Below are 26,623 nucleotides of genomic sequence, written 5' to 3'. Positions count from 1 at the left end.
TTTCTGAAGAAGGGTCCAGACCCGAAACGTCAGCTTTCCTGCTCCTCTCATGCTGCTTGGCCTGCTATGTTCATCCAGCTCTACACCTTGTTATCTCAGATGATTGGCCTGCCAAAGAATGAATCAGGAATTACATTTCCCCCAGTTTTTGTTCCTGCTGAGCAAATTTGCAACATCTGTGCACTGCAGTGACTGTCCAGTTGTCAGAGAATGTTGATTTGGAGTCAGGAGGAACAATATCACTAAGATGACCATTACTTTTAAAGAAACAATTAGAAGTTTGGTCTCTCTTGTTTGGCCAATCTGAGATTGATCATGTGCTGCCCATGCATTGGCAAGCCAATTAAGAGGTTAGGAGGTATTTGATCACACACGGGGTGGGGGGCAGTTGCTACCTAGGGTTAATAAATGCTGATTCTTTCTGGCTCGGTGCACAAGACAGGATTAAAAATAGAACTTCAGTCATCAGAAGAGAACAAAAGACATGCGCCCAGTCAGTCAATCAGTTTCACGATCTTGTGTCCCGAAGTAGATCGACCAAAAATCACTGTTTTTATTAAGTATTATTTATTTTGTACTTGTCATGATAAACTCTGCAAAACTTGTGGAAACATACTTATACCAGGAATGCATGTTGTAACCACTCAGGACTAGTAAACATTTACATTAGCTTTCTCATACTCTGCCTACCATTGTAATATTCAAGTCAGTTACACAATAAGTTATGGCACACTGTAAAATCTTGGAAGTCAAATATAGTTCTGTTCCTGATAGCCTACAGCATCTCATTGATGATCAGTTCTGTATTGTTAAATCTATTTGAAGTATCTCATTTAACATGGTGGTGTGCCACACAACATGACAAAGGGTTTTCTGTTTTCTCAAAAGGGACTTTGTCTCTATAAGGACTGTGTGGTGGTCACTCTTACTAAGATTGTAATGGACAGATATATTTATGATAGGTTGGTTGTTGAGGATGAGTTCAAGCAAATTTCCCCTCTAGTTGGTTCCCTCATTGTCTGCTACAGACTCAGTCTGGCAGTGATATCTTTTTGGACCTGGTCAACTTGGTCAGCAGTGGTACTGCCAAGCCACTCTTGGTGATGGATATTGAAGTCCGCAAGTACATTCTGTGACCTTGCGACCCTGACTGCATGCTTCAAATAGTGTTCAACATGAAAAGAGTACAGATTAACTGAGGGCAGGGAGGGGGAACAGGAAGATTTGCAGTAGGTGGTAATCAGCCATTTCCATCTTTGACTTGATTGCCATGAGGCTTCATTGGATCTGGAATTAACTTTGAGGACTCCCAAGGCAATTTACTTCCAACTATGTACCATTGTGCTGCCATATCTGGAATGGCAGTGCAGCATTCATTTTTTCTCTCTTTCTCTTTTGTTTCTTTTATCGCCTTTTTCGGTGCACTTGGGTGGATGAGAGTGGGCACAGCCTCCTGAACACGTGAGACAGTGGGTCCCATGGCATGGGGGTGGGGTGAAAGTAGGGTGAGGAGCGTGGACGAGAGCATGCAGGCCCAGTGGTGTGGCAGGGAGAGCAGGCCCAGCTTTTCAAGAAAATGACACCAGCTGGCTGGCTGCATTTTTTCCCTCTCTCTTTGTCTTTTTTCCTTTTCTTTCTTCTTTACTTCACCTTCTCTATGTCACAGGGGGTCCGCAGCAGTGTTGGTAGTCACTGGAGGGGGAAACGCCTGGCTTCGTAGGCTCAATCCACGGATTCCTGGAATTGGTGGCGAGGCATCGGCAGCAGCAATAGTGGAGTGATGACACTGGCTGTAGTAGGCCTGGTGTAGAGACCTCGCATAAGTCCTGGAGTCGTGTTTTGAGACCCCGTTGGATGGAGATGAACTCTATTTTAGTACTTTCTTTTTATTCTTTTGTATCTCAAAATGGTGCCAAACTGTGGCAACAGAACACTTTTCACTGTCTCTCCTAGATATGTGACAATAAATCATCCATTCATTATTATTCTGTGAAAATTTAACTTTTTAAGTAAGATGTTATTAAGTATCACTGCACTATGCAGAGGCAAGAATTAAAGTTTTCTGAGACTCAGTTTACTGCACCAGTGCCAGTGGACTGCTGTGTCTTCACTGCCATCCAGGGAAATAAGCAGACAGCTAACTATTTTGCTTTATAACTCATCTTGAGAATAAAATTGCATGAACACACAAACACAATCCATTATACTGTAAAAATCAAATTGTTTGGAAGCAGTTCAACATATGGAAATCTAACTGTACATATTTATTCTGAACTAGTCACTGTACAGAACCGCATGACAATATAAATAAATTCAAATAGCTGGACAGAAACTTGATTGGACTAACAAAAATCACTACCTCTTTACTAGGGCTTCCACATTTTAATATTTAATTGTGAAACGCTCAGAAATCATGAGAAACCTAGAACAATCTATAGCTCACAGTAGTTGTTCAGATTGGTTTTACAAGAGACAGTGACAGCTAAAATTGGATCAGCATATCAATTTGAACTTTAGTTCGATTTAAAGTTAATGCTTTAATGTTATACATAAATACAACACAATATGCACAAGATACAGTACTTTTATGTATTTCCCCAATGGATTATTCTGGTACTATGCACATACTCAATTTCAAACTGACAATTTTCCGGTAATTTTACATCCAGTTCAAGTTGTTCTATGCCATCTTAAATTTGTGTTGACCAATTTTGTTTAGTAACAATGGCCATCTAATATATTGTTTTCTTAAATGGAGAATGAGCTGACTTTACAGTACATATATTTCTGTGTTGGGGATATCATCCCCAATGCATGCCATAAATGTCATCCAGTGTTAATTTGCAGCTGATGTGTACAATGGTTGTACCATTTATATACATAAACAGTAAACTAACTCTAGGTAGGATGGTATACATTCTACTGTTTCACTTGTTTAATGTGCAAAGTAAATATTCCTTGTAGTTTGTAATTCTAGCCATATTTAACCATAGTACTTATATGAATATGGTTCTGTATTGAATTATTATTCTGCTTAAGCAGAAGATCACAGTTTTGTAAATTATGGCTATGTTAACATCACATTGGTACAATGTAAACTTCAAAAGAATCCATTAGAGCAATATGCGCTGCCAGATAACATTTTTTAAAAAATCATAGGATTAAACGCAAATTATGCGTTACATATTTAGAATGTACCCCAAGATTTGTTCATAACCTAGCAATACATTAAAAATCTTGTAGACCATTCTGGATTTACCAGCCATTCCACAGTCATTGAAAATCTTCAGTGCAAACCTCAAGCTTTCGTTGAGGAAGGGGCAAGTTTCCTGCAGGACTTTTGTTATTGCTGTTGGTGATGACAGCAGGTACTGATGATGGGATGGAAGCTGATGATGGACCTCCTGGAGTACGGAAAAAGCTCTCTCTGTTGACCGACTGAGCACCCTCGGGTGTAGCTGGCACACTAGGCTGCAATATGCAAGAGATCATTAGCAACTAGTTAAAAGCAATTGCACATTATCATTTGTTTCATCCACAGCTAAGGATATACTTCATGACTGTTGCATACTTAGAATAGGATTGTCAGTAAGCTCCAATTTTCAATGTGATGAGCTCAAGATGTTTGCACAGAACTGGAGTGAGTGTCCATAATACAACAGAAAGAACCAACTAAACAGCATTAAGATACTGTACAGTACAAGAGTAATTCCTGAAGTTAGTATTTCTAGTAGCTCACAGGAAAAGAACCTACATACTTCACAGTTTGGTAAACGATGCATGTTGTGATTAAAATGGATGCTGTTTCCAGAAGATCTAATGACATGGAAAGACGTTTTTAGTCCAAATCCTCTCCCACCTGTTTTAACTAACCTTACCATAACCTCTATTCTTTTCTCTTGCATCTTTAGTCCAACTGCTCCTTGTGGCAGCACGTTCCATATTCAATCTACTCTCTGGATGAATAATAAGTGAATACATCGTCTAGAAGTCTACTTCACTCAACTCTATCATACAGTTGGTTCTGCTATAACATGTGTTTCTTCAACGCAAATCTGTTTTAACGCAATTGAAGAATTCAGACTACTATTTATAGAATGTGAACTTTCCTTACCTGTACCGGCTGTGATGCGGTTCTGGCTCTGTTAGTTTAAATGGTGCAGTTATTGCACGATTTTCTTATAACACGAGAATGGAACTATCGCATTATATCAGAACCGACCGTAATTTGAAAGAACTCTATTAAGTCAACTGAAATACAGCTACGTGCTGAACTAAGTTGTTGCTTCATGCAAAGCACAAAGCCTGGAAATTTTCTTGGGACTTCATCCAATTGAAACTCTTGTAACTTTTACAGTGTACACAGAGTTTCTGATGTCAAAGTGGGTGGTCAGGAGAATACCGAAAGGAAAGAAAATCCTATTGAATGGATGCACAAGTTGTTAAAATAACAGAAACATAGCAATAAAAACAGAAAGTGCTGGAGAAACTCAGCAAGTCTGGCACATTTGTTGAGACAGAAACAGGTGGTGAGGTAAGAGTGACTGCCCCTGACATCAAAACTGCATTTGTCCAATTGTGACATCGAAGAGCTCACGCAAAACTGGAGTCAATGGGAATCAGGGGAAAAATTCACCGATGGTTGGAGTCATACCATGCACGAAGAAGAATGGTTTTGGTGTGTGGAGTTCAGTCACCTTAGTACCAGATCTCTACAGCAGTTTCTCAGAGTACTGACCTTAGCCTAAATATCTTCAGTTGCTTCATCAATGACCTTCCTTCCATCATGATAACTGCACAATGTTCAGCACCATTCACAATTCCTTAGATACTGAAATAGCCCATTACCAAATGCAGCAAGACCTAGACAATATCCAGGCTTAGGTTGACAAGTAGCAAGTAATATTTGCATTACACATATACTAGACAATGAGCTTCTCCAGCGAGAACTAATCTAACCGTAGCCCCTTGGCATTGAATGATATCACCATTACTGTATGCCATCACTACCATAATTATGTGGAGGTGCCAGTATTGGACTGGGGTGGACAAGGTTAGGAATCACATGACACCAGGTTACAGTCCAACAGATTTATTTGAAAACACAAGCTTTCAGAGCTTTGCTCCTTCAGGTGTTAGTGACAGAAGTGGCATCAGACATAGAATTTACAAGTAAAAGATTATAGGGTCATACAGCTGACGAGGATGTATTAAACAAACCCAAGATGCTGTTAAATCTTTAAATCAGTTAGAAGGTTCTAATTGATTAATATGTAGATGTGAATCCCTGAATTTCTTTCAAATCACTGCCCTGAGAGAACTAAAGGTTTTATCAGTGTAAAATGAAAGTGACATTTTAGGTCAGACAATGCCTGTTAGGTGTAAGGCCTTGTTTAGAATCTGTTGTGTTTTGGAGTCAGGCTGATTTTATTTCTAAAGTAGGAATTTATAAAATGCCACACTGACTTAATGTCTATAAATTGTGTGCTTTTTGAACAAAATAATGTATCTGCAAATACAAATTCACTCCATAGATTTACATAGGTGTGGGGTGGGAGGAGGGAAGAGAGACAGTGACTCTGTCTGTCTCTGTCTCTCTCTCTCCCCCCCCCCAACCTTATATAGACACACACACACACACACACACACACACACACACACACACACAGTCTCTCTTCCAACCCACACACACCTCCTCCCCCCCCACCCCCACTCTCACACATGTAAATCTATGGGGTGAATTTGTATTTGCAGATACATTATTTTGTTCAAAAAGCACACAATTTATAGACATTAAGTCAATGTGGCATTTTATAAATTCCTACTTTAGACATAAAATCAGCCTGACTCCAAAACACAATAGATTCTAAACAAGGCCTTACACCTAACAGGCATTGTCTGACCTAAAATGTCACTTCCATTTTACACTGATAAAACCTTTAGTTCTCTCAGGGCAGTGATTTGAAAGAAATTCAGGGATTCACATCTACATATTAATCAATTAGAACCTTCTAACTGATTTAAAGATTTAACAGCATCTTGGGTTTGTTTAATACATCCTCATCAGCTGTGTGACCCTTTTTTCTTTTACTTGTAAATTCTGTGTCTGATGCCATCTCTCTCACTAACACCTGAAGGAGTGAGGTTCCAAAAACGTTTGTTTTCAAATATACCTGTTGGACTATAACCTGGTGTTGTGATTTTTGACCTTTACCATTACTATCAATATCCCTGTAGTTACCGTTGACCAAAAACTGAACTGGACTAGTTATATAAGTAACGTGGCTACAAGAGCAAGTCAGAGGCTAGGAAACTTGCAGTGAGTAACTCACCTCCTGACTCCCCATAGGCTGTCCACCAACTACAAGACAAATCATTAGTGTGATGGAATTCATCACTTGCCTGGTTGAGTGCAGCTCCAACAACATGCAAAAGCTTGACACCATCCAGAATAAAGCAGCCTGCTTGACTGGCACCACATCCATAAGCATTCACTCCATTCACCACTCAAGTTCACCATCAACAGGATCCACTACAGATATTCACCATGGCTCCTTAGACAGCACCTTCCAAACCCATGACCATTATCATCTAGAAGGACAAGGGCAGCAGATGGACAGGAACACCATCAGCAGCAAGTTTTCCTCCAAGCCACTCACCGTACAGACTTGGAAATGCATTGCTATTTTTTCAGTGTCTCAGAGTACAAGTTTTGAAACTCCTTCCCTAATGGCAAAATGGACCGCAGCAGTTCAAGAAGGTAGCTCACCACCGCCTTCTCAAGGACAATTATGTATTGGCAATAAATGATGGCCAGTCAGTAATACCCACATTGTGAGTGAAATTTCAAAAATGCTAATATTTTGATTCCAATATGACTCTTCTTTGACTCTTTCAATGACTGAAAACATTAATTCTGTTTCTGTCTCCACAAATGTTGCCAGACCTGCTGAGTTTCGCCAGTACTTTGTTTTTATTTCAGATTTCCAATATCTGCAGTATTTTGCTTTTATGAAAGAATTCTGGCAGATTGATAACACTCACTTAGAAATGTACATTATCTGGAAACTTTACATCTGCTTTCACCCAAATATAAAGGATGATACTCTGATGTGCATCAAAGGCACAGAATGTGTTTATATTATCAATCTGCAATAACCAGAAACCCATTGTCTAGCTTCCATGATGACTCAATGGGTAAATATACTTGTTGATACAGAAATGAATGACTGAACAGTTTGTATCAGTGATCTGCTTAAAGTTTGTTCATCTCAATTATCTATGTTATTTGAAGTTTGTTATATAGGCATGGAAAAAGAGGAGGCAAAGATAGGGGACGCACCCTTGATTGATATCTATTGTCAGTTCTTGGGTAACTCAAGATGTACCATACGGTGAGAGATGGCCAGATATAGTAATTATTCCTGTTTGGGTTTAGGCAGTGAAAACAAAAGGAAAGTTACATTTATATAACACTTTCCATGACTACTGGATGTTTCAAAACCATTTTACAGTCGATACTTATGAAATACAGTCACCATTGTAATGTTGGAAATGCAGCCGCTAATTAGCATTCAGCAAATCCCTGTTAACAACAACGTGATAATGACCAGACAACCTGTTTTATATGATGTTGATCGAGGGATCAATATTGGTCAGAACACTGGGGATAATGCCACTGCTATTCTTTGAAAGAAGTACTATCCACCAGAGCAGACAAATGGGATCTTGGTTTAATAACTCATCCAAAAGACAGCACAGCCAATAGTGCAGTGCTTCCTCAAGATTACACAGGGACATCAACACTGATTTTTGTGCTCAGCCTGGAGTGGCACTTGAATCTAGAAGCTTGTGATTTAAGAGGCTTATATTTTACCATGCTCAGTAATAGTATGTTATTTCAATAACAAGGATTGGCCAAAATTGAAAATTAGAAAATAGAGCAAAATCTACTATTTATGCATTCTTTCCATCAAGTCAAGTTGGAAAGGAGAAATTTTGGATTTTTCTTTCTCCCCATGCATGCTGGAAATATTAACATTTTCCTTACAATCTCAGTCAAGGAACGTATCTGCATACATCTAGAATCAAACTAAGCATCAGTTAGTTATAGTATGGATTCTGCAAGGTGCAGTTCATGCATTCCTTGCTGCAAGATTAATGAAGCCTTATAGCATAAAATATTTGAATATGTTCATTGCAGTTTAGTATCTTAGCTTACCTGTTGTATGCTAATCAATGCTACAGGTTGTCCATTCAGCTGATGCTGAGGAGAAACTGGTTTAACAAAAATCATTTTTCCTTGTTGTAGATTGATGTTTCCTGTGAGAGGACTAGCTTGTTCTGGAGGAGCAGTTGTCATTGTAGGCCCTTGACTCACTGAAAAGTGCACACCAGGGTTGATCAAGCCAAGATTCTGCAGTGTGAAATTCAGAATTCCTGGGCTGGGACTGTGAATAGGAAAGTGATGACCTGAAGAAGTGAGGGATGTGACGTTGGCTTGGCTTGCGATAGGAAGAGAAGCAACAGAAGAAGCTACTGCCACTGGATAAGGCAATTTCAGAGGGGTTACATGTGTAGCAGAGAAATTAGCTGGTGAATACTCTGAAGTAGTCATTGATGCAATACCTACAAGGAGAGGGAACACTTTAATAACTCATTGGTAAAGCAAAAAATTATTTTTATTTCTACTACTGGAAAACAAACAATATATATTGATGTATTACTTGAACCAAAACTATCTGAACAACAAGCTGAACAGTGAGCAATACAATCTCCATCCATCCTCTCCTTTCACTCCTCCTAGTGAAAAGCTCAATTTATCTGGCTTTAAGGAACTGCCACAAAACAGTTTTGCAAGAGAGCTGAAAAGTTGTGAGAAGGAGTTGAAGTGCAAGATAAAGGAATAAAAAAAAAGAAATTTGTACCAAGACTGAAGGCTATAATTGTGTACTGAGGAACTTTAATTGAATTTTAACACTAATAAGACTCTACCTCAGCAGCTGTTCTGAGAAAGTAACAGCAAGTGGTAACAGAATATCAAAGGATGCTTGTCTATGGATTTGTGTGGCAGTTATAAAGATATTTTTGTTCCCCCAGCAGAATGATTGTGCCAATAATGAAAAGTACAATCTTCATTCTCGACTTCCACTAACGAAAGAAGTTCTTACAAGCATTACACAGTTTGAATCTTTTGAACATGAAGGTTTACTCACAAACCTGATAATGGTGAATGATAAAGCTGATGTTCTGGTGAGGGGACACATTTATTTTTCATTTCAGGAGACCCATTCCTTGAATTATTGAAAGATGCTTGCTGTGGCAATGGGATGAGGTATCCTGATGGCATTACAGTCTGGAAGCAAATTCAAACAAATAATTATATGGGGACAATCAATCACAATTTAAAAGAAAAATGAAATCATGTAGTAATAAAGTGCACGGATTTTTCCAACAAAACAAAAACTAATCATTGCAGCAGAAATCTAATTCCAGCTTGTTGGCTGAAAGTTCATTTTGCTAATTGCAAATATCAATTCGCAAAGTCAAGATCTCACCTCAGAAACAGAATGAAGGGCAGGAAATGCAATTGCCACTGGAACAGCTTTCACTGTGGCGGCTTTTCCTTCTGACACAATAATCCCACTCTTCTCTTCATTCTCAAGGTAACATTCAACACTGTGCTCTAGTTTTTCACAGCCAAGACTCTTGTCTTCTGGGGCATTGATGAACTCTGGGTCAAGATGCAAAGCCCTTGGGGAAACCCGATTAGTTATGAGGCTTCTGCGAGCCTTTAGCCTCGCCTGATGAATCTCAAAAAGCTCATCTTTGTTTGCTGAAGAGCCCTTCAAGACAAAATGAAGGGAATGTCAAATTTTTCTGTTCTCTGGTTTAGGTTCTGTACTAAGCATAAAAACACAAATCCAAAATATTATGTTTTGTGCAAGCTGCAAAGTCAGGCATCAATTATAGTAAAACTGCCTTAATTTTGACATCAAGGTGCATTAGAAATATTCAACATCACAATAAAAATTCAGTTCACTATCACTGCTGTTTGTGGGAGTTTGTTGTGCACAAATGGGTGCCATGCTTCCTGCATTACAACAGCGACAGTATTTCAAAAGCAATGCATTGGTTGTAAAGTGGTTTGGTGGTCATGAAAAATACACAGAAGGAAACTTTTCTCCATTTACAGATTTATCAACAAACAATCGAAAACCAAATGCACAATGCAATCTCCAAACTGAAACTGACAGCCAACTTAACGTAAAAACCAACCAGCACCAATATATTTATTATACCACTATCAGCTATTTGTCCATAAATGGAAAGTTTTAAATTCTCCATGTCAAATTATTGAAAAATATACAGAGCCAAATCTTACCATATTTTGGCAAAATGTTATTTCATTCCTGGAATTTCCTGCAGGAAGCTCAGCAAATTTTCTTGTACTATCAGCCAAACTCACGTCATTAAGGACTTATCATGTTTCCATTGTCTCATGCTAGCCCGATTCTTTCACTTTCCAGAGTCAGAAGTACTTGTCACTGTTTAGATATTCTGGCATCTATGCTACCACACAATATTTAAAAGGCCATTGTGCACTGGGTCAGGGTCTGGCTGTCCGGAGCTGCCCTGTACATTTGTAGACATTTTTCTAGGCAAGGGGAAATTAGCATCCCACTTAACGAGAAGGGCCTTAGAGGTCTTAGTGGATCTGATGGTGCAGAGGAGGTACATTGTCTTCCTTCACGACCAGCAGAAGAGGCCACAACACCAGAATCTGCCAGCGTGGTTTGGCATTGCCACACTGGTCAGTGTGGTGTCCATGGTGTGGAGAAATACCCAACAATCTAGGAAGAAGGTCAACGACTTTTTCTGCACTACCATGGTAGGTGCCACCATCTTCTACCTACTACCTCATACTCTATATCTGTGCTACGGCACCCACCTCCCACCAAGGCTCATGCTCTACCACAATCACTACTACATGCAACATCTTCCCCCATTTGCTTTTCACTCTCGTGCCACCCTCATGTCCACTAACTCCGCATGCCCTCAGAGCCACCTAACGGGTTATCCCACCACCATCCCCCCCCCATGTACCAACACTAATAGCTGTGCCACCCACTTTCATCTTACTCAATCCTACCCTTTCTCTCATTATGGAAAAAATGATCCTTTGCAGGGCTGAAAGATCCAGAATGGATCAGGGCACTGTATATTCATCTCCAGACCCCACTGTGAGAAAAAAATCTTGGTGCTGGTCTGCAAAGACTGGAAACTCTATTGAGGGGGATACAGAAACCACATCTCCCAGCAACCAAGTAACAAGTATTGTTCAATGTTGTGTTACTCTCCAATTATAATTGCTGGTGGATGGTTGTGGGGACAGGGAGAATGAGTTGAGGTGGCGTTGGAAATAAGACCAGTTTTCATTTTGGAAGATCTTATAAATAGCAGCTCAGATATCTTGCTCAAGCCACTATTGTTCACATGAACTTTGACAATGAATGTTGCCAGCTATTTTGTTTCAACCTAGAGACATCCAGGACAAGCTCTCTATGATCCTCAATCACTGTTCACTCTACTCACACAACAGAAACACAATGGTCAAGAATCTAGTCAACAAGGAAAAACCCAAAATATTCTGAGACTGCTTTGCCTTAAGCCAGGAAGTGCACTTGTTTTGCATGGCACTTAGTATACTATTAAGGGGATGGGGCATTGTGGTGAAAGAAGGCCCAAATTACCACTGCAACTTACAGAAGTAGACATCAGTTAGATGATGGTTATTACATTCAACTGTTACTTGAATGAAATCACCATGAACAGACAATTTGAGAAATTCATATATATATTTTCAAGTTACCATACCTTGAATGAATCAGCATCCTTTGTTTGTTGGCTCTCAACGGGTTTATTTGCTGCTTTGGACTGCAGAACATCACTGAGGTCACAAGTACAGGGTTGCTTCAGGCACCAGTCAGGAATATTATCATGTTTGGCTGCTTTACTATTCTGGATGTCAATATGTGTTTCTGGCACATCAGCACAAGTTTCAGCAGTCCGTTTATTGGTGTGGTTCCTTGACTTTGAGTCATTAGTATTTACAATTTGTTGCTCGGTGGCCAAGGATATAGACTGTGCAAAGCTAGATGGATGTGCAGTCAGGTTTCTTGGCTGTGAAGGTTGTAAATAAATTGTATAAGATCCACCAGACTGGCTTTGAGGTAACATCATTGGTAAAACAGAAGAATATTGTCCGTGCATCAAAGGAAAGACCCCAAGAGGCTGCAATGTTGGTTTAACCTGAGGGAATATGGTTGAATTAACTCCAGTAAATTGTGCTGGTTCTACAAGTCCAGGAGGATGATCAATTTTTGATTTCTCTTGTGAGGAAGATGGTTTTAATGGTGAGGTTACGAGTTTACTGGCATTCAGGCTGAGGGAAAGAAAAATACAAATGTTAAAATAAATGTGCCCATTCACAATAGATATTAAAAAAAAACTTTCATATTGTACAATTCAAATGAAACTTGACTTCAATTATGTCTTAGATTTAAGTTATTTTTAAACACTTTGTATAGACATGTTGCACAAAATTCTCTGTATATAATAACATTTGAAAGTCCAGTCAGACAGGTGCAAATGTTCAATTTCTGGCACTTACTTAGATTGTGCTTCCAACTGAAGTTTACAGATTGTAGCAAGCTGGTCCATTTTACTTGGATATAACCCAGCTTTAGACGAATCACCTTTCATAGAAAAAAAAATTCTGTAAAACCGCATGATTAAATAACACTGACATAATGCATTTGTTAGTAGAATCAGTCATTTCTTGAAAAGTTGTCATTTCTTTATTGTTGGGCTGGTGAGAAAAAGGGAACGTAAAAAGAGGACTGCATTTAACTAATCTCATTGATAGGCTTGATACTGGCAAAGCAATGAATTTTTAAAAAACCTTTGTTGAAAAACCACATAATTAGTTGGTTAACAAAATTAAGACTCAAATAGGAGGGTCACATCTTGGATTAAAAAAAAACAAAAAAAAAATTGCTTAAAGATAGAAAATAGGTGTCGTGGTAATTGGCTGTTTTGTTTTTAATTGGACGTGCTAGGCAGTTGTGTGCCCCAAATGTCAATGCTAGAGCCACTTTTTAAAAATATTTTTGTTGATGATTCTGTATTAGGAGGTGCAACTGGCAGTGAGGATGATACCAATCAATTGCAACAGGACATGTACAAGAAATGTTAGGTGATGCACTTTGGCAGAAGAATTAGGGAGAATAAATAAATACTAAATAGTACAGTGCACGGGGCAGAGGGATCTGGGAAGTTTATGTGCAAAAATGTTTGAAGGTAGCAGGACGTATTAGGAAACTTAACAAAAACTTGCAGCGTCGTGTTTCATAAATAGAGGTATGTAGTTACAAAAGCAGGAGGTTATGCCAATCCTGCATAAGGCTCTGGTTAGATCACATTTCGAGTATTCCATCCAGTTCTGGTCACTGCATTTTAGGAAGGACAAAAGGGTTCATAGGAGATCTACCAAAATAGTTCTAGAAATTAGGAAAGTAACTCCAAGGTTAGGTTGGAGAAGCTGGAATTTTGTTGGAGCAAAGAAGGTTGACGAAAAATTTGCTTGAGGTATACAAGCTTATGGCAAGCTTTGATAAGGTAGAGTTAGAAAAGCTGTTCCGATTAGTTGATAGTACAAGAACAAGATAACACATATTTCAAATTTTGGCAAGAAATGGGATGGGGAGGTGGTGCACAAGGAAGAATATTTTTTCAAACATGCAACAAGTTGTACTGATTTGGGACTCACAGTCTGCTTGGATGCTGGAAGTGGAGATGATTAATTATTTCTAAAGGAAACTAAATGGGCCATTTGAATGAAATAAATTTACGGGGTTGTGGGAATATAGTAGGAGCACTAAACTGGTTGGATTTCCTTCCATAGAGATTGCATGGAATCAGTGGTTTGAAGGTTGTTCGAAGCCATATTGACACTTGCCTCATCCAAATCATTGATGTAAACTGCAACAGCTGAGGTTCAATTTCTGATCCTTGCAGTACCCAAATAGTTATAACCTGCCAACCTGAAAATGGCACATTTATTCATATTCTGTTTTCTGTCCTAAATGTTGAAAATTATTAAAATGGTGAACCCAAAAATGCACAATTCTTTATAAATTAAGACCAGGAATCACTTCATTTCAATGAATCTCCTGGTAGTTTTTACATCACTTATTTTAGCTGAAGCAAGATAACCCCAAGGTTAAACTTTGAAATCTGACTGAATATGCATTAAAAGCTTAGCAACAAAAAGCTTTTCAGTAAACTATTTGTATAATTTTGTATTTGTTAAACTAATTTAGCATGAACTAACTTTTGTTAGACAACAGGTAGACAAAAAATTAATGGCATCAATTCAAAAGTATACTTAAGAAATCAACCATAAATTGTGTAATTACGTAATAAATTAGTTATTCTGAAATACATACCGTAAACTTTGCCAACTGGGCTGGTTGGTGCAGAGCTGATCTTCCTCTGGTTATTCTCCAGATTTTCTAATAAGTGGTTCAAAGATGCATGGCGGGTGAAGCCTTGTTTAGTGTTCGATGCAGGGAATAGATTCTTGGCAAACGTTTCTTTTGAAATCTTTGACAATTGAGTATTAGGTGCAGCTGAGGTAGTCAGAGTAATGGGTTTTATGTCTGCAACAATAATAGTTTCCTTCATGGTAAAAGTTTAATTTGTTGATTATATCAAATTCATTTTCTGAGAAAAAGGGCAAAATTATAAGAACCAAGGAAATAGAATGTTAATCTAAAAAAAATGTATACCAATTAGGTCTGGGAATGCCTCTGGTCCAATCCATTTAAATGCTGGCTTCCGCCCTCTCACCTCCGTTACATGTACTTTCTTTATAAGTTCAAGGCTGGTGAGAACATTAGCGATATCATAGAGTCGTCTGATTTTAGCTGTGGGATAAAAGTTAAGTAGATTAGCAGACAGTGAAAATTTTACTTTTCAGAAGTCTAGCAACTGAATTCTGATAATGTTTAATAAAAACTGAAAGAACTGCAAATGCTGATAATGTTTACATACTAGTTAACTATTTTTATTTATCAATAAAATAGAAAGTATTAATTCCTTGCCGTTCAAGGGCCAATAAAATAATTTTGTCAAAGATTCCAGTTTGACTTAAATCAAAGACTTGTGCATAAACAAAGGCTATACATCAAAGCTATATTAGAATTATTCACATACTACCTGGCATGTAAGATCTGCTCAGTGAGAGTTACTCGGTTAGTTGGCAAGAATCAAACATAAAGCCCAAATTTTATTCATTAATATAGCTAACTTAGAAACATCTATAACAAGCTCCTCACCATACAAGATTAATATTTATCTGTACATGCACAAACAAAATATGCATATTACAATAATCAAGAACAACTTATTTACTGTAAGTAAACTTGAAGACAGTAACATGGAAAGCAACAGAACTAACAGTTGTCTAAACCTATTATTCCTCAAATTATTTTTTATTCACTATGTCCAGCAGAACCTCTTTGTCCAAAGATTATGGATAGATGAAAGCTGAAAGTGTGTTGTCTTTGCATCTCTCTCCAGGATTGGCATAGCCAAATTAATCCTACAAATAGGCCCAAGCTCATGCACATGGTCAAATAGCTCATGTTAATCTGTGGCCCCAACCACAGTCAAGTAGCTTGCCAACACTAACACACATCAAATAAGGATTTTGGGGAGCAGCTTTTGAAGGCACCTTGCAGCCTTGTACCTCAGAAAACAATAAACATCCTCAGGCAATGAGGAAACATTTGGGACCAAGTCAATAGGATTTTGAAAAAGAGCTATCGTTTTCAAAATAGAGTTTAATCTTTCCATCTCCTTTGGTACCAACATTCAAAGGATAGCATTTACTGAAGATGTTTGAGGTCTCAGCTGTCACTTGGAGAGCTGGCAGGAACGTCAAGTTTTTAGGGAAAGCCCACTGAATTGAGTGGACCATGGCAGGATCAAAAGATTTTAAAGGTGCAAATCCAACCTATTGATAGCTGCCAGCCAATTAATGGCTGGCAACACCATCAGGAAGACAGTGGGTGCTGCAAGTACAACTCCTACCTGAGACTTACTGTCTTTACTGGATCCCAGAGCACAGGGAATGCTGGCAGAAGAGTTGTTCAGATGGGCTCAATCTGTGGCATGAGAAGATGGCCATCTACAGGCCTTCCTATCACTGACTCAATTGGAGAAGGTAGCAGGGTCGCTATCTGCCACATTCCCACCTGAATAAATGCTGTTCTGCCACCAAACATGAGAAAGGAGGGCATTAAATTCTGCCCAAAGCAGCTAAGGTCAATCTTTACAATGCTCACCTTCAAGGTATTTCTTGGAACACTTTGTAGAAAGGAGATGAAGTGTATCTCAATAACTGTATAATTTCTTTAGCCTTCCAAAGTAAAACATCCAAAATTGGAAGTGGAGAGGAGCTTAATTAGGGAAGTTCTTTTTTTAAAAGAAAAGCAAACTACTGTTACATGTCCTCTAATGGCAAACTGAAGAACTGCCATTTGACACAACAAGTACAAGTCTGTACAAGGAGAAATGAAGAATTAATATTTGCACTGAAATGAGATTTACAGGTGATGTTCTTTTGCCATTTTAAAGTGCTCCACTTACTCTTAAACTTGCTGTGATCCAGATCTACTTTCTGGTCATCACCAATTAGAATTTTAGCAGCAGTGTCGAGACTAACCACTCGGGGTTTCGATACCAGGAACAACATGACAAATTTCTGACTCATTACTCTCAGGGATTTGTCCTTCCGTCCATTCACTGAGGCTGCAGGCAGAAAAAGTAAATTTTAATTGTAATCTGGAAAACTGACAAGTTGCTCTGCATAAATGAGCAGCTCTAAATTCTGTACCCCTGATTAGTATTTTGCTACTCAATCAAAGTAATCGATACAATATTTCTAGTTACATATGAACATAAAAATTAGGAGCAGGAGTAGGCCACTCAGCATATTAAGCCTGCTCTGCCATTCAATAAGATCATGGTTGATCTGATTATGCAACATTCCTGTCTAGTCATAATAAACTTTCATTCCCATTCTTTATCAAAAAACTATTCAAACATCATGCTTCTACTGCCTTTAAAAGAAGACAGAGTTTCAAAGTCTCACGACCCTCTTGAGAGAAAAAAAAACGCATGCATATTAAATGGGTGACCCCTCATTTTTAAATTGTGATCCCTAGTTCTGGTTTCTCCCACACAGGGCAATATTCTTTCCATATGCACCCTATCAGGGCCTTATATGTTTCAATCAAGTTGACTCTTATGTTTCTAATCTCAACAGATACAATTCTAGCTTGTCCAACCCCTCCTCATAAATTAACCTCTTCCAGACATTAGTCTAGTCAATCTCCACTCAACTGCTTCCAATGCATTTACATTCTTATTAAATAGGACACTTGTACTGTATACATTATTCTAGATGTGGTCTCACCAATATATTATGAAGTGGAAGTACAATTTCTGTTAGGATTTCTGCTAATGGCAATCCTCGATTTCAGAGTGAAACCCGGCTTGAGTACATCTCCTCCACCTCTGAGGATGTGTCATAAATCCTTCAGAGTAAGCACCAGCAACCTGTCTCACATACCATTCATCAATTCAAATACCTCAGGGGATATTTTAGCTAAATTAGATTTGGTAGCACATTCTGGTGAGTACATTACTATAGCTGGCCGAAGAAACGTACCAGGTCTCTCCAGAACTTGGAGGACTGCCGGATAGGCCCAGACAGGAGAGTACCCACGTTGTTGGCCATTAATAGCTTGTACATTCTGATGAATTAAACACAGGAGCAGCAGTCACGTCTGTCAGACACGCTTAAGACACCGGATTGAAGATTGAGGGAGCCCACAAATGCAATCTGTACCATGCTAACTGTGGCAGGTGAGTAGCTGTCTGTACGTATAGATTAGTAGCTGGAAAACAAGGCTTCAGCACTCTCACTGTCTGACAGATATGTGCACAGACATTCACTCCATCACCTCAGCCATTGGTGCTTGGCACCAATGACAAGGCAACAGGGGAACATGCGACCTGGACCTCATTCCAGATGTCCTTTCTCATAAGGAGACAGGTTGGTGGTTCAGGAATTTATACAGAAGAGGAACCACTCTCAGGCCCCCAGAATTCTCCACTCAGCACTCTCCAGAGGTACCCGACCAATGCACCTCCACCCCGCTGCAATCTCCACCTGTGGGATTCAAGGTAAAGGACAGTAAGCCTCAATATGGCTAGGAAACACAGCCTCTAGCTACAAATGATCCTGGTTTCACCCGCCCAAAACTCCCAAGGCCAATGGGATTCAAGATAGGCAAGGCTCCCTCCACCTTAGCTGCAGACCCCAGGATCCCCCCAAGGTGTAGTGAGAACAAAAAGAAAAAGAAAACCTTCTGAGGATGCATAGGTGTCAAAGGTGAAACTTTGCATCATCAGCTGTGTCAGTAACTGTCAGTTTAATTGTAACTATAAGAATGAAGCTAGAAAGGCTAGCCATCCTTAACGCCACATGATGTTTTAACTCAGTCTGAAGGGTAAGCTGTCTTCTGTACTGCATATATTAGCATGAAACTTTGTCATAATTGAATGAGTGGCATCAAATGTTGAGAGGGCTTTAATCAATCAGTTTGTAATCTTAACTTTACTGAACAACAGGAAAAGCAAATAAAAAAAAATGTTGTATTTGGAGTTATGGTTAAACTGAAAATGCTAGTGTCTGCAACATCAAATCATCTAGTTAGTGGGAGATGACTTAATGCAACCCAGTCCTATTGAAAGTGATGGCAAAGAAGTCCTGCCTGTATTGCACTGGCTGACATGCTGTACTGTAGGATGGTGATGGTGAAGGTGCTGCTCCTTCTGATGAAAGTGCCCATTTTCCTAATTGATGCAATGCTGAGGCTCTTATGGATCCTCATTGTCCATCATATAACCTTGGTTTTTTTTAAATTCGTTAACAGGATGAGAGCGTCACTGGCCAGGCAGCATTTACTGCCCATCCCTAATTGCCCAGAGGGCAGTTCAGAGTCAACCACATTGCTGTGGGTCTGGAGTCACATGTAGGCCAGACCAGGTAAAGATGGCAGTTTCCTTCCCTAAAGGACATTAGTGAACCAGATGGGTTTTTCCCAACAACTGATGATGGATTCATGGTCATCATTAGATTCTTAATTCCAGATATTTTAATTCAAATTCCACCCTTTGTTGAGGCGGGATTCCCGAATCCAGGTCCCCAGAACATTATCTGGGGATCTAGATTAACAGTCCAGCAATAATACCACTAGGCCATCATCTCCCCCAAGGGGCTCGGGTGGTGTGGTAGTTGTGTCCCTACTTTTAAGCCAGGAGGCCCGGGTTCAAGTTACACCTGCTCCTGAGGTGTGTAATGGTATCTCTAAACAGGTTGATTAGAAAATACTTATAATGTTGTTGCATCCTCCAGCTGTCTGGCCAAAAGCAGCCAAGGATTATGCATAGTCTTCTGCCTGTAATGCAATGAACTGTCAGCTCTGACCAATGTGGGAATCCAATGTTGAAGAGACATCTTATGGTCCTTGTTTCCAGTGGAACATGTTGCAATACACATATGATGAACATCATGACATAGCGTTCTGACTGCCACCTCTATACACATTGGGAGTGTCATTAGCTCTCTCATCTGCACATCATTCCAGGAAAGACAAGTAACTCTGGGTCTCCTGCACTTTTACCACATCATGTGGGCATCATTGGCTGTAAACTCCACACTAGGAGGCTGCTCCACATCTGCTGGAGATTGGGCATCAAGATGCATATATTTCCCATCAATTTCTGTGGATTCTCTTTGTGCAGTAGACACAGACACAGATGACAGCAACTTCTGTGCTTGGATCCATTTTTACAGTTCCAATGAGCCTACGTCGGCAATGCCAGAAACAAAGCAGTTCCTCAGTAATATGAACAGTCAACAGTTGCAGCACACACAAATTACATTTAAACTCAATCCTCAAAATACTAAGACATGGACGCTTCTGAGAAGGAGAGAAATGGGAAGCCTCTACATGGACCATTACAATTGTTGGTCTGAATCAGATGTATGCTGTACAAGCCATTTGGCATTCATACAGCAAGAGACAGCAAGTGCTGTTCGTAGGGAGAATGAGAATATTCCCCTCCAACACTACTTTATCAGTGCATATAAGATAACAATGTTCATATTTATAGTACAAGGTGAAGTGAGTAGCTCCTGCAATTTGTCCTCTGTCTCGACTGTGATTGTTGGCACACATAACAAGCTGCCTGGCTTTCTGACTGTACTAAGAGGTAAGGCAAGATAGAAGTGAGGCTGAAAGTTCTGAATGAGGCACCAATGTGCACATGGTAGAGATGGAAAATGAGTGACTGCTAAGACAGCAAATTAGGAGACCTGACCTGCACAGTGGTCTGATGTACGAGATGGCTGCCTGCCCTTGCTTGTAAAGCAGAAGCACTGCAATGTAAAGGGTCAGTGAGCTCCAAAGTACAGTACTGAAAAGGTGAACTGTATTGTAAGTGAGCTGGAGGTGTACCATGATACTGTGGTGAGGCTGGTCCAAGTATGATGCTAATCTGTGTGGATGATGGGTACAAATGGTCACTGCCCATGGAGCATACCCTGAAATGTCGGGAATTATGGACAAGATGGCTGCATGGAGAAGACACTTGTGGGCTGCAGCCACCAGGTACTTATTCAGACTTTCATGTCAGGAATTGCTTCTGTCTCCACTGCCTGGGAAAATAGCAAATTGCATACAAAAGAGGTCATAGAGTCAGAGTTATACAGTAAGGAAACAGATCCTTCGGTCCAACTTGTCCATGTCAACCAGGTGTCCGAATATAAATCTACTCCCATTTGCCAGCATTTGGCTCATATCCCTCTAAAACCTTCCTATTCATGTACCCATCCAGATGCCTTTTAAATGTTGTAATTGTATCAGTCTCCACCACTTTCTCTGGCAGCTCATTCCATACACGTACCATTCTGTGTGAAAAAGTTGTCCCTCAGGTTCCTTTTAAATCTTTCCCCTTTCACCTTAAACCTACACTCTCTAGTTTTGGACTCCCTCACCCCTAGGAAAAGACCTTGCCTATTTATCCTATCTATGCCCCTCATGATTTTATAAACCTCGATAAAGGTCACCCCTCGGCCTCTGATGCTCCAGGGAAAACAGTCCCAGCCTATTCAACCTCTCCCTATAGCTCAAACCTTCCAAAACCGGCAACATCCTTGTAAACATTTTCTGAACGCTTTCAAGTTTATAGAAAGGAGACCAGAATTGAAAGCAGTATTCCAAAAATGGACTAACCCAATGTTTTGTACAGCCACAACATGATATCCCAACTCCTATACTCAATGTGAGATGAGATAAATAATGAGATATTAATGTACGTTTGATTGATTGATTTATTGTCATGTGTACCGAAATACACTGAAAAGCTTTGTTTACGAGCAGTACAAGCAGATCATAATAAGTAAGGATGTACAGATCAAAAAGATTTAGACAGGCATACAGGTTACATTGCACACATCCTGTGCATCTGACATTCACTAATAAGATTCTTGTTTAACTGCTAAAACCTTAGGTGGAATATCTGACCTTTCATCTTGATGTTGACAATCTAATTTTTCTATTCTCAACATACTGTCCCAACTGACTTGCAAATTGCCCATAATCATTTAGAGCCTGGAAAAATTTCACCTTATGTCTCCCTTTCTTAACCCCCACAATATAGAAATACAAATCAAACTTAAAGCTGTATGTGGTTCTGTTCACATCAGAGCTCAAGTTACCAAATAATAACAATGTATGAACCTTTATCACACCTCCCCATGTTTGTATTCTAGTTCCCTTGCAACCAACAACAACATTCTATTGGCTTTCCTAATCACGTGCTGTGCCTTCTGCGATTCATGCACTTAGGCATCTGGATCCCTCTATATTTCAGTCATCTGCAATCTCTCACCATTTAGATAATAGGCTTAATTTCTTTATTCTTCTTGCCAAAATGGATTACTTTACATATTCCCAGATTATACCCTATTTGGCTGATCTTTGTCCACTCACCAACTACCTGTATCCCTTTCACAGAAATTGCTGGAAAAGTTCAGTAAAACTTCCTCAGAACTTCAGAGCAAGGGTCACTGGACCCAAAATGTTAACTCTGATTTCTCTTCACAGATGCTGCCAGACCTGCTGAGCTTTTCCAGCAATTTCTGCTTTTGTTTTTGATTTACAGTATCCACAGCTCTTTTAGTTTTAACCTGTATTCTTTTGTAGCTTCCTCACAGTCTCTTCACAATTTACTTTCCTACCTATCTTTGTGTCATTAGCAAAATGTACCTTTGGTCCCTTCATCCAAGTTATTTATGCAAGTTGTTAAGCAGTGGCATATCTCTCATCACATCTTGCCAACTAGAAAATGATCATTGGTACCTATTATTTCTTATTAGTTAGCCAATCTTATATGCAAGCCAATAAGTTACCTCCCTAGACTATGAGCTTTCATTTTCCTCAATAACCTTTGATATGGCACCTTTTTAAAATTCAGTCGTTGGACATGGCATTGCTGGGTGGCCAGCATTTATTTCCCATCCTAGTTACCCTTGAGAAGTTGGTGTTGAGCTGCCTTCTTGAACTGCTGCAGTACACATGCTGTAGGTAGCCCGCAGGGAGGGAGTTCCAGAATTTTGACTCAGCGATAGTGAAAGAATGGTGATATATTTCCAAGTCAGGGTGCTGAGTGACTTGGAAGGGAACTTGCAGATAGTAGTGCTCCTGTATATTTGCTGCCTTTGTCCTTCTAGATGGAAGCAGTCATGAGTTTGGAGGATGCTGTCTAAAGACCTTTGATGAAATTCTGCCGTATATCTTGTCGATGTGATGCCAGTCAAGCAGGCTGCTTTGTCTTGACTGCTGTTAAGCATCTGGAGTGTTGCTGGAGCTGCACTCATCCAGGCAAGTGGGAAGTATTCCATTACAGTCTGACTTATGCCTTGTAGGTGATGGACTGGCTGTGGGGAGTCAGGAGACGAGTTACTTGCTGGAGTATTCCCAGCCTCTGATCTACTCTTGTAGCATCGTATTTGTCAATGGTAACCCCTCAGATGTTAATAGTGGGGATTCAGTGATGGGAACACCATTGAATATCAAAGGGTGGTGTTTAGATTGTCTCTTATTGGCAATGGTCATTGCCTGGCATTTGTGTGGCATGAATGTTACTTGACACTTGTCAGCTCAAACTGTCCAGATCTTGTTGCATTTGAACATGAACTGCTTCAGTATCTGGGGAGTTGTAAATTGTGCTGAACACTGTGCAATCATTGGCGAATATCCCCACTTCTGACCTTCTGATGGAGGCAAGGTCATTGATGAAGCAGCTGAAGATAGTTGGACCTAGGACACTACTGAGGAGCTCCTGCAGATTCCTGGAGCGGAGATGACTGACCTCCAACAACCACAACCATCTTGCTATGTGCCAAGTATGACTCCTATCAGCAGAGAGTTTCCCTGATATCCATTGATTCCAGTTTTTCTAGGGCTCCTTATTGCCACATTCGATTGAATGTGGCCTTGATGTCAAGGAAATATATCACCATTCTTTCACGATTACTGGGTCAAAATTCTGGAACTCCCTCCCTATGGTAGTCACTCTCATTCCACCCCTGGAATTCAGTGCTTTTGGCTATGTTAGAACCAGGGCTGTAATGAAGTCAGGAGCTGGCAGAAACCAAACTGGGTGCCAGTGAGCAGGTTACTGCTGAGCCAGTGCTACTTGATAGTACTGTTGACGACACCTTCCTACTTTTCTGATGATTGAGAGTAGTCTGACGGGATGGTAATTGGCTGTGTTGGATTTGACTTGCTTTTTGTGTACAGGCCATATCTGGGCAATTTTCTGTATTGTCAGAAAGATGCCAGTGTTCTAACTGTACTAGAACAGCTTGACTAGGGGAGTGGCAAGTTCTAGAGCACCAGTCTTCATTACTATTGCTGGAATGCTCTCAGGATCTATAGCCTTTGCAAAATATAGTGTCTCCAATTGTTTCTTGATATCGCATGAAATGAATCAAATTGGTTGAAGACTCGTATTTATGATGCTGGAGAACTGGAGGAGACCAAGATAGATTATACACTTGGCACTTATGGATGAAGATTGCTGTGAATTCTTCATCCTTACCTTTTGCACTGAGGTATTGGACTCTATCATTGAGGTTGGGGATATTTGTGCAGCATCCTCCTCCAGTGAGTTATTTAATTGTCCACCACCATTCACAACTTAATATAGCAGAACTGCAGACCTTAGATCTGATCCATTGGTTGTGGGATTAATAAGCTTTGTCTTTCACTTGATGCTATGCTTTTTGGCATGTAAGTAGTCCTGGTTGGTAATTTCACCAGGTTGATACCCCATTTTTAGGTATTCCTGATGTTGCTCCTGGCATGCTCTTCTGCTGCCCCATGAACCAGGTTTGATCCTCTGGCTGAATGTTAATGGTTGAGTGGGAAATGTGCCAGGCCAAGAGTTTGCAGATTGTTTCAGAGTACACTTCTGCTCCTGTTGATGGCCTACAGAACCTCATGGATGCCCAGTCTTGAGTTGCTAGATCTATTTGAAATCTGTCCCATTTAGCGCTGTAGTAGTGCCATTCAGCACTATGGAAGGTGTTCTCAATGTGGAGGTGGGACTTGGTCTTCCTAAGGACTGTCCAACGGTCACTCTTACCAATACTGTCATAGACAGATATATCTCCAGCTGGCAGATTGGTAAGGATGAGGTCAAGTCTGTTTTCTCCTCTTGTTGGTTCCCTTATAGAACAAAGAACAGTGCAGTACAGGATCAGGTCCTTCTGCCCACCAAAACTGCACTGACACATGATGCCCTTCTGAATTAAAAATCATTTGCCTCCGTTTTGTTCATATCCCTCTATTCCCTGATATTCAAATAACTGTCGAGATGCTGCTTAAAAGTTGCTATTGTATCAGTCTCCATCTTCTCCTCTTGTAGCGCATTCAGGTACTTATCACCCTCTGTATGAAAAAACCCACCTGTCACATCTCCTTTAAACTTCCAATTCCCCGGTCCCCAACACCTCTTCTTTACCATGGACGTCCAGTCCCTCTACACCAGCATTCCCCATACCGATGGCCTAAAAGCCCTCCGTTTCTTCCTGTCCCGCAGGCCCAACCAGTCCCCTTCCACTGACACCCTCATCTGCTTAGCCGAACTCGTCCTCACCCTCAACAACTTCTCTTTCAATTCCTCCCACTTCCTACAGACAAAGGGGGTGGCCATGGGTACCCGCATGGGCCCAAGCTACGCCTGCCTCTTTGTAGAACAATCCCTCTTCCGTACCTACACTGGCCCTAAACCCCACCTCTTCCTCCGTTTCATTGATGACTGTATCGGCGCCACCTCGTGCTCCCACGAGGAGCTCGAACAGTTCATACACTTCACCAACACCTTCCACCCCAACCTTAAGTTCACCTGGACCATCTCTAATATCTCTCTCTCCTTCCTGGACCTCTCTGTCTCCATCTTGGGCAACCACCTAGAAACCGATATCCATTTCAAGCCCACCGACTCCCACAGCTACCTAGAATACACCTCCTCCCACCCACCTTCCTGCAAAAAATGCCATCCCCTATTCCCAATTCCTTCACCTCCGCCACATCTGCTCCCAGGATGAGGCATTCCACTCCCGTACATCTCAGTTGTCCTCGTTTTTCAAGGACCGTAACTTCCCCTCCCTCAGTGGTCGAGAACGCCCTCAACCGTGTCTCCCACATTTCCCGCAACTCATCCCTCACACCCTGTCCTCACGTACCACCCCACCAACCTCCGGATCCAACGCATCATCCTCCGACACTTCCACCATCTGCAATCCGACCCCACCACCAAAGACATCTTTCCCTCCCCACCCTTATCTGCTTTCCGGAGGGACCACTCTCTCCGTGACTCCCTTGTCTGCTCCACACTCCCCTCCAGCCCCATCACACTCGGCACTTTTCCCTGCAACCGCAGGAAGTGCTACACCTGCCCCAACACCTCCTCCCTCACCCCCATCCCAGGCCCCAAGAAGACTTTCCACATCAAGCAGATGTTCACCTGCACATCTGCCAATGTGGTATACTGCATCCGCTGTACCCGGTGTGGCTTCCTCTACATCGGGGAAACCAAGCGGAGGCTAGGGGACCGCTTTGCAGAACACCTATGCTCGGTTCGCAATAAACAACTGCACCTCCCAGTCGCGAACCATTTCAACTCCCCCGCCCATTCCTCAGACGACATGTCCATCCTTGGCCTCCTGCAGTGCCACAACGATGCCACCCAAAGGTTGCAGGAACGGCAACTCATATTCCGCTTGGGAACCCTGCAGCCCAATGGTATCAATGTGGATTTCACAAGCTTCAAAATCTCCCCTACCCCTACCGCATCCCAAAACCAGTCCAGCTCGTCCCCGCCTCCCTAACCTGTTCTTCCTCCCACCTATCCC

General features: G+C 40.7%; 1 protein-coding gene across 1 annotated transcript; it reads right to left on the bottom strand.

Moving 5' to 3' along the window:
• Positions 1-2,051: 2,051 nt before the first annotated feature.
• Positions 2,052-17,774, bottom strand: LOC109915224 (transcription factor E2F8-like). Its single transcript, XM_048606899.1, has 10 exons — positions 17,702-17,774; positions 16,717-16,878; positions 14,853-14,990; positions 14,511-14,723; positions 12,674-12,758; positions 11,878-12,445; positions 9,558-9,845; positions 9,220-9,355; positions 8,222-8,628; positions 2,052-3,471 (listed from the first exon to the last, which is right to left on the bottom strand). The coding sequence occupies exons 1-10, from the start codon at positions 17,772-17,774 to the stop codon at positions 3,274-3,276; spliced, it is 2,268 nt and encodes a 755-aa protein (XP_048462856.1). The 3' UTR covers positions 2,052-3,273.
• Between the last annotated feature and the right edge of the window lie 8,849 nt (positions 17,775-26,623).

The sequence above is a fragment of the Rhincodon typus genome, chromosome 17, assembly GCF_021869965.1.
Source record: "Rhincodon typus isolate 14 chromosome 17, sRhiTyp1.1, whole genome shotgun sequence".
Lineage (NCBI taxonomy): Eukaryota > Metazoa > Chordata > Chondrichthyes > Orectolobiformes > Rhincodontidae > Rhincodon > Rhincodon typus.
Note: the sequence above shows the minus strand (reverse complement) of the source record. Positions and strands in the feature narration are given on the sequence as shown.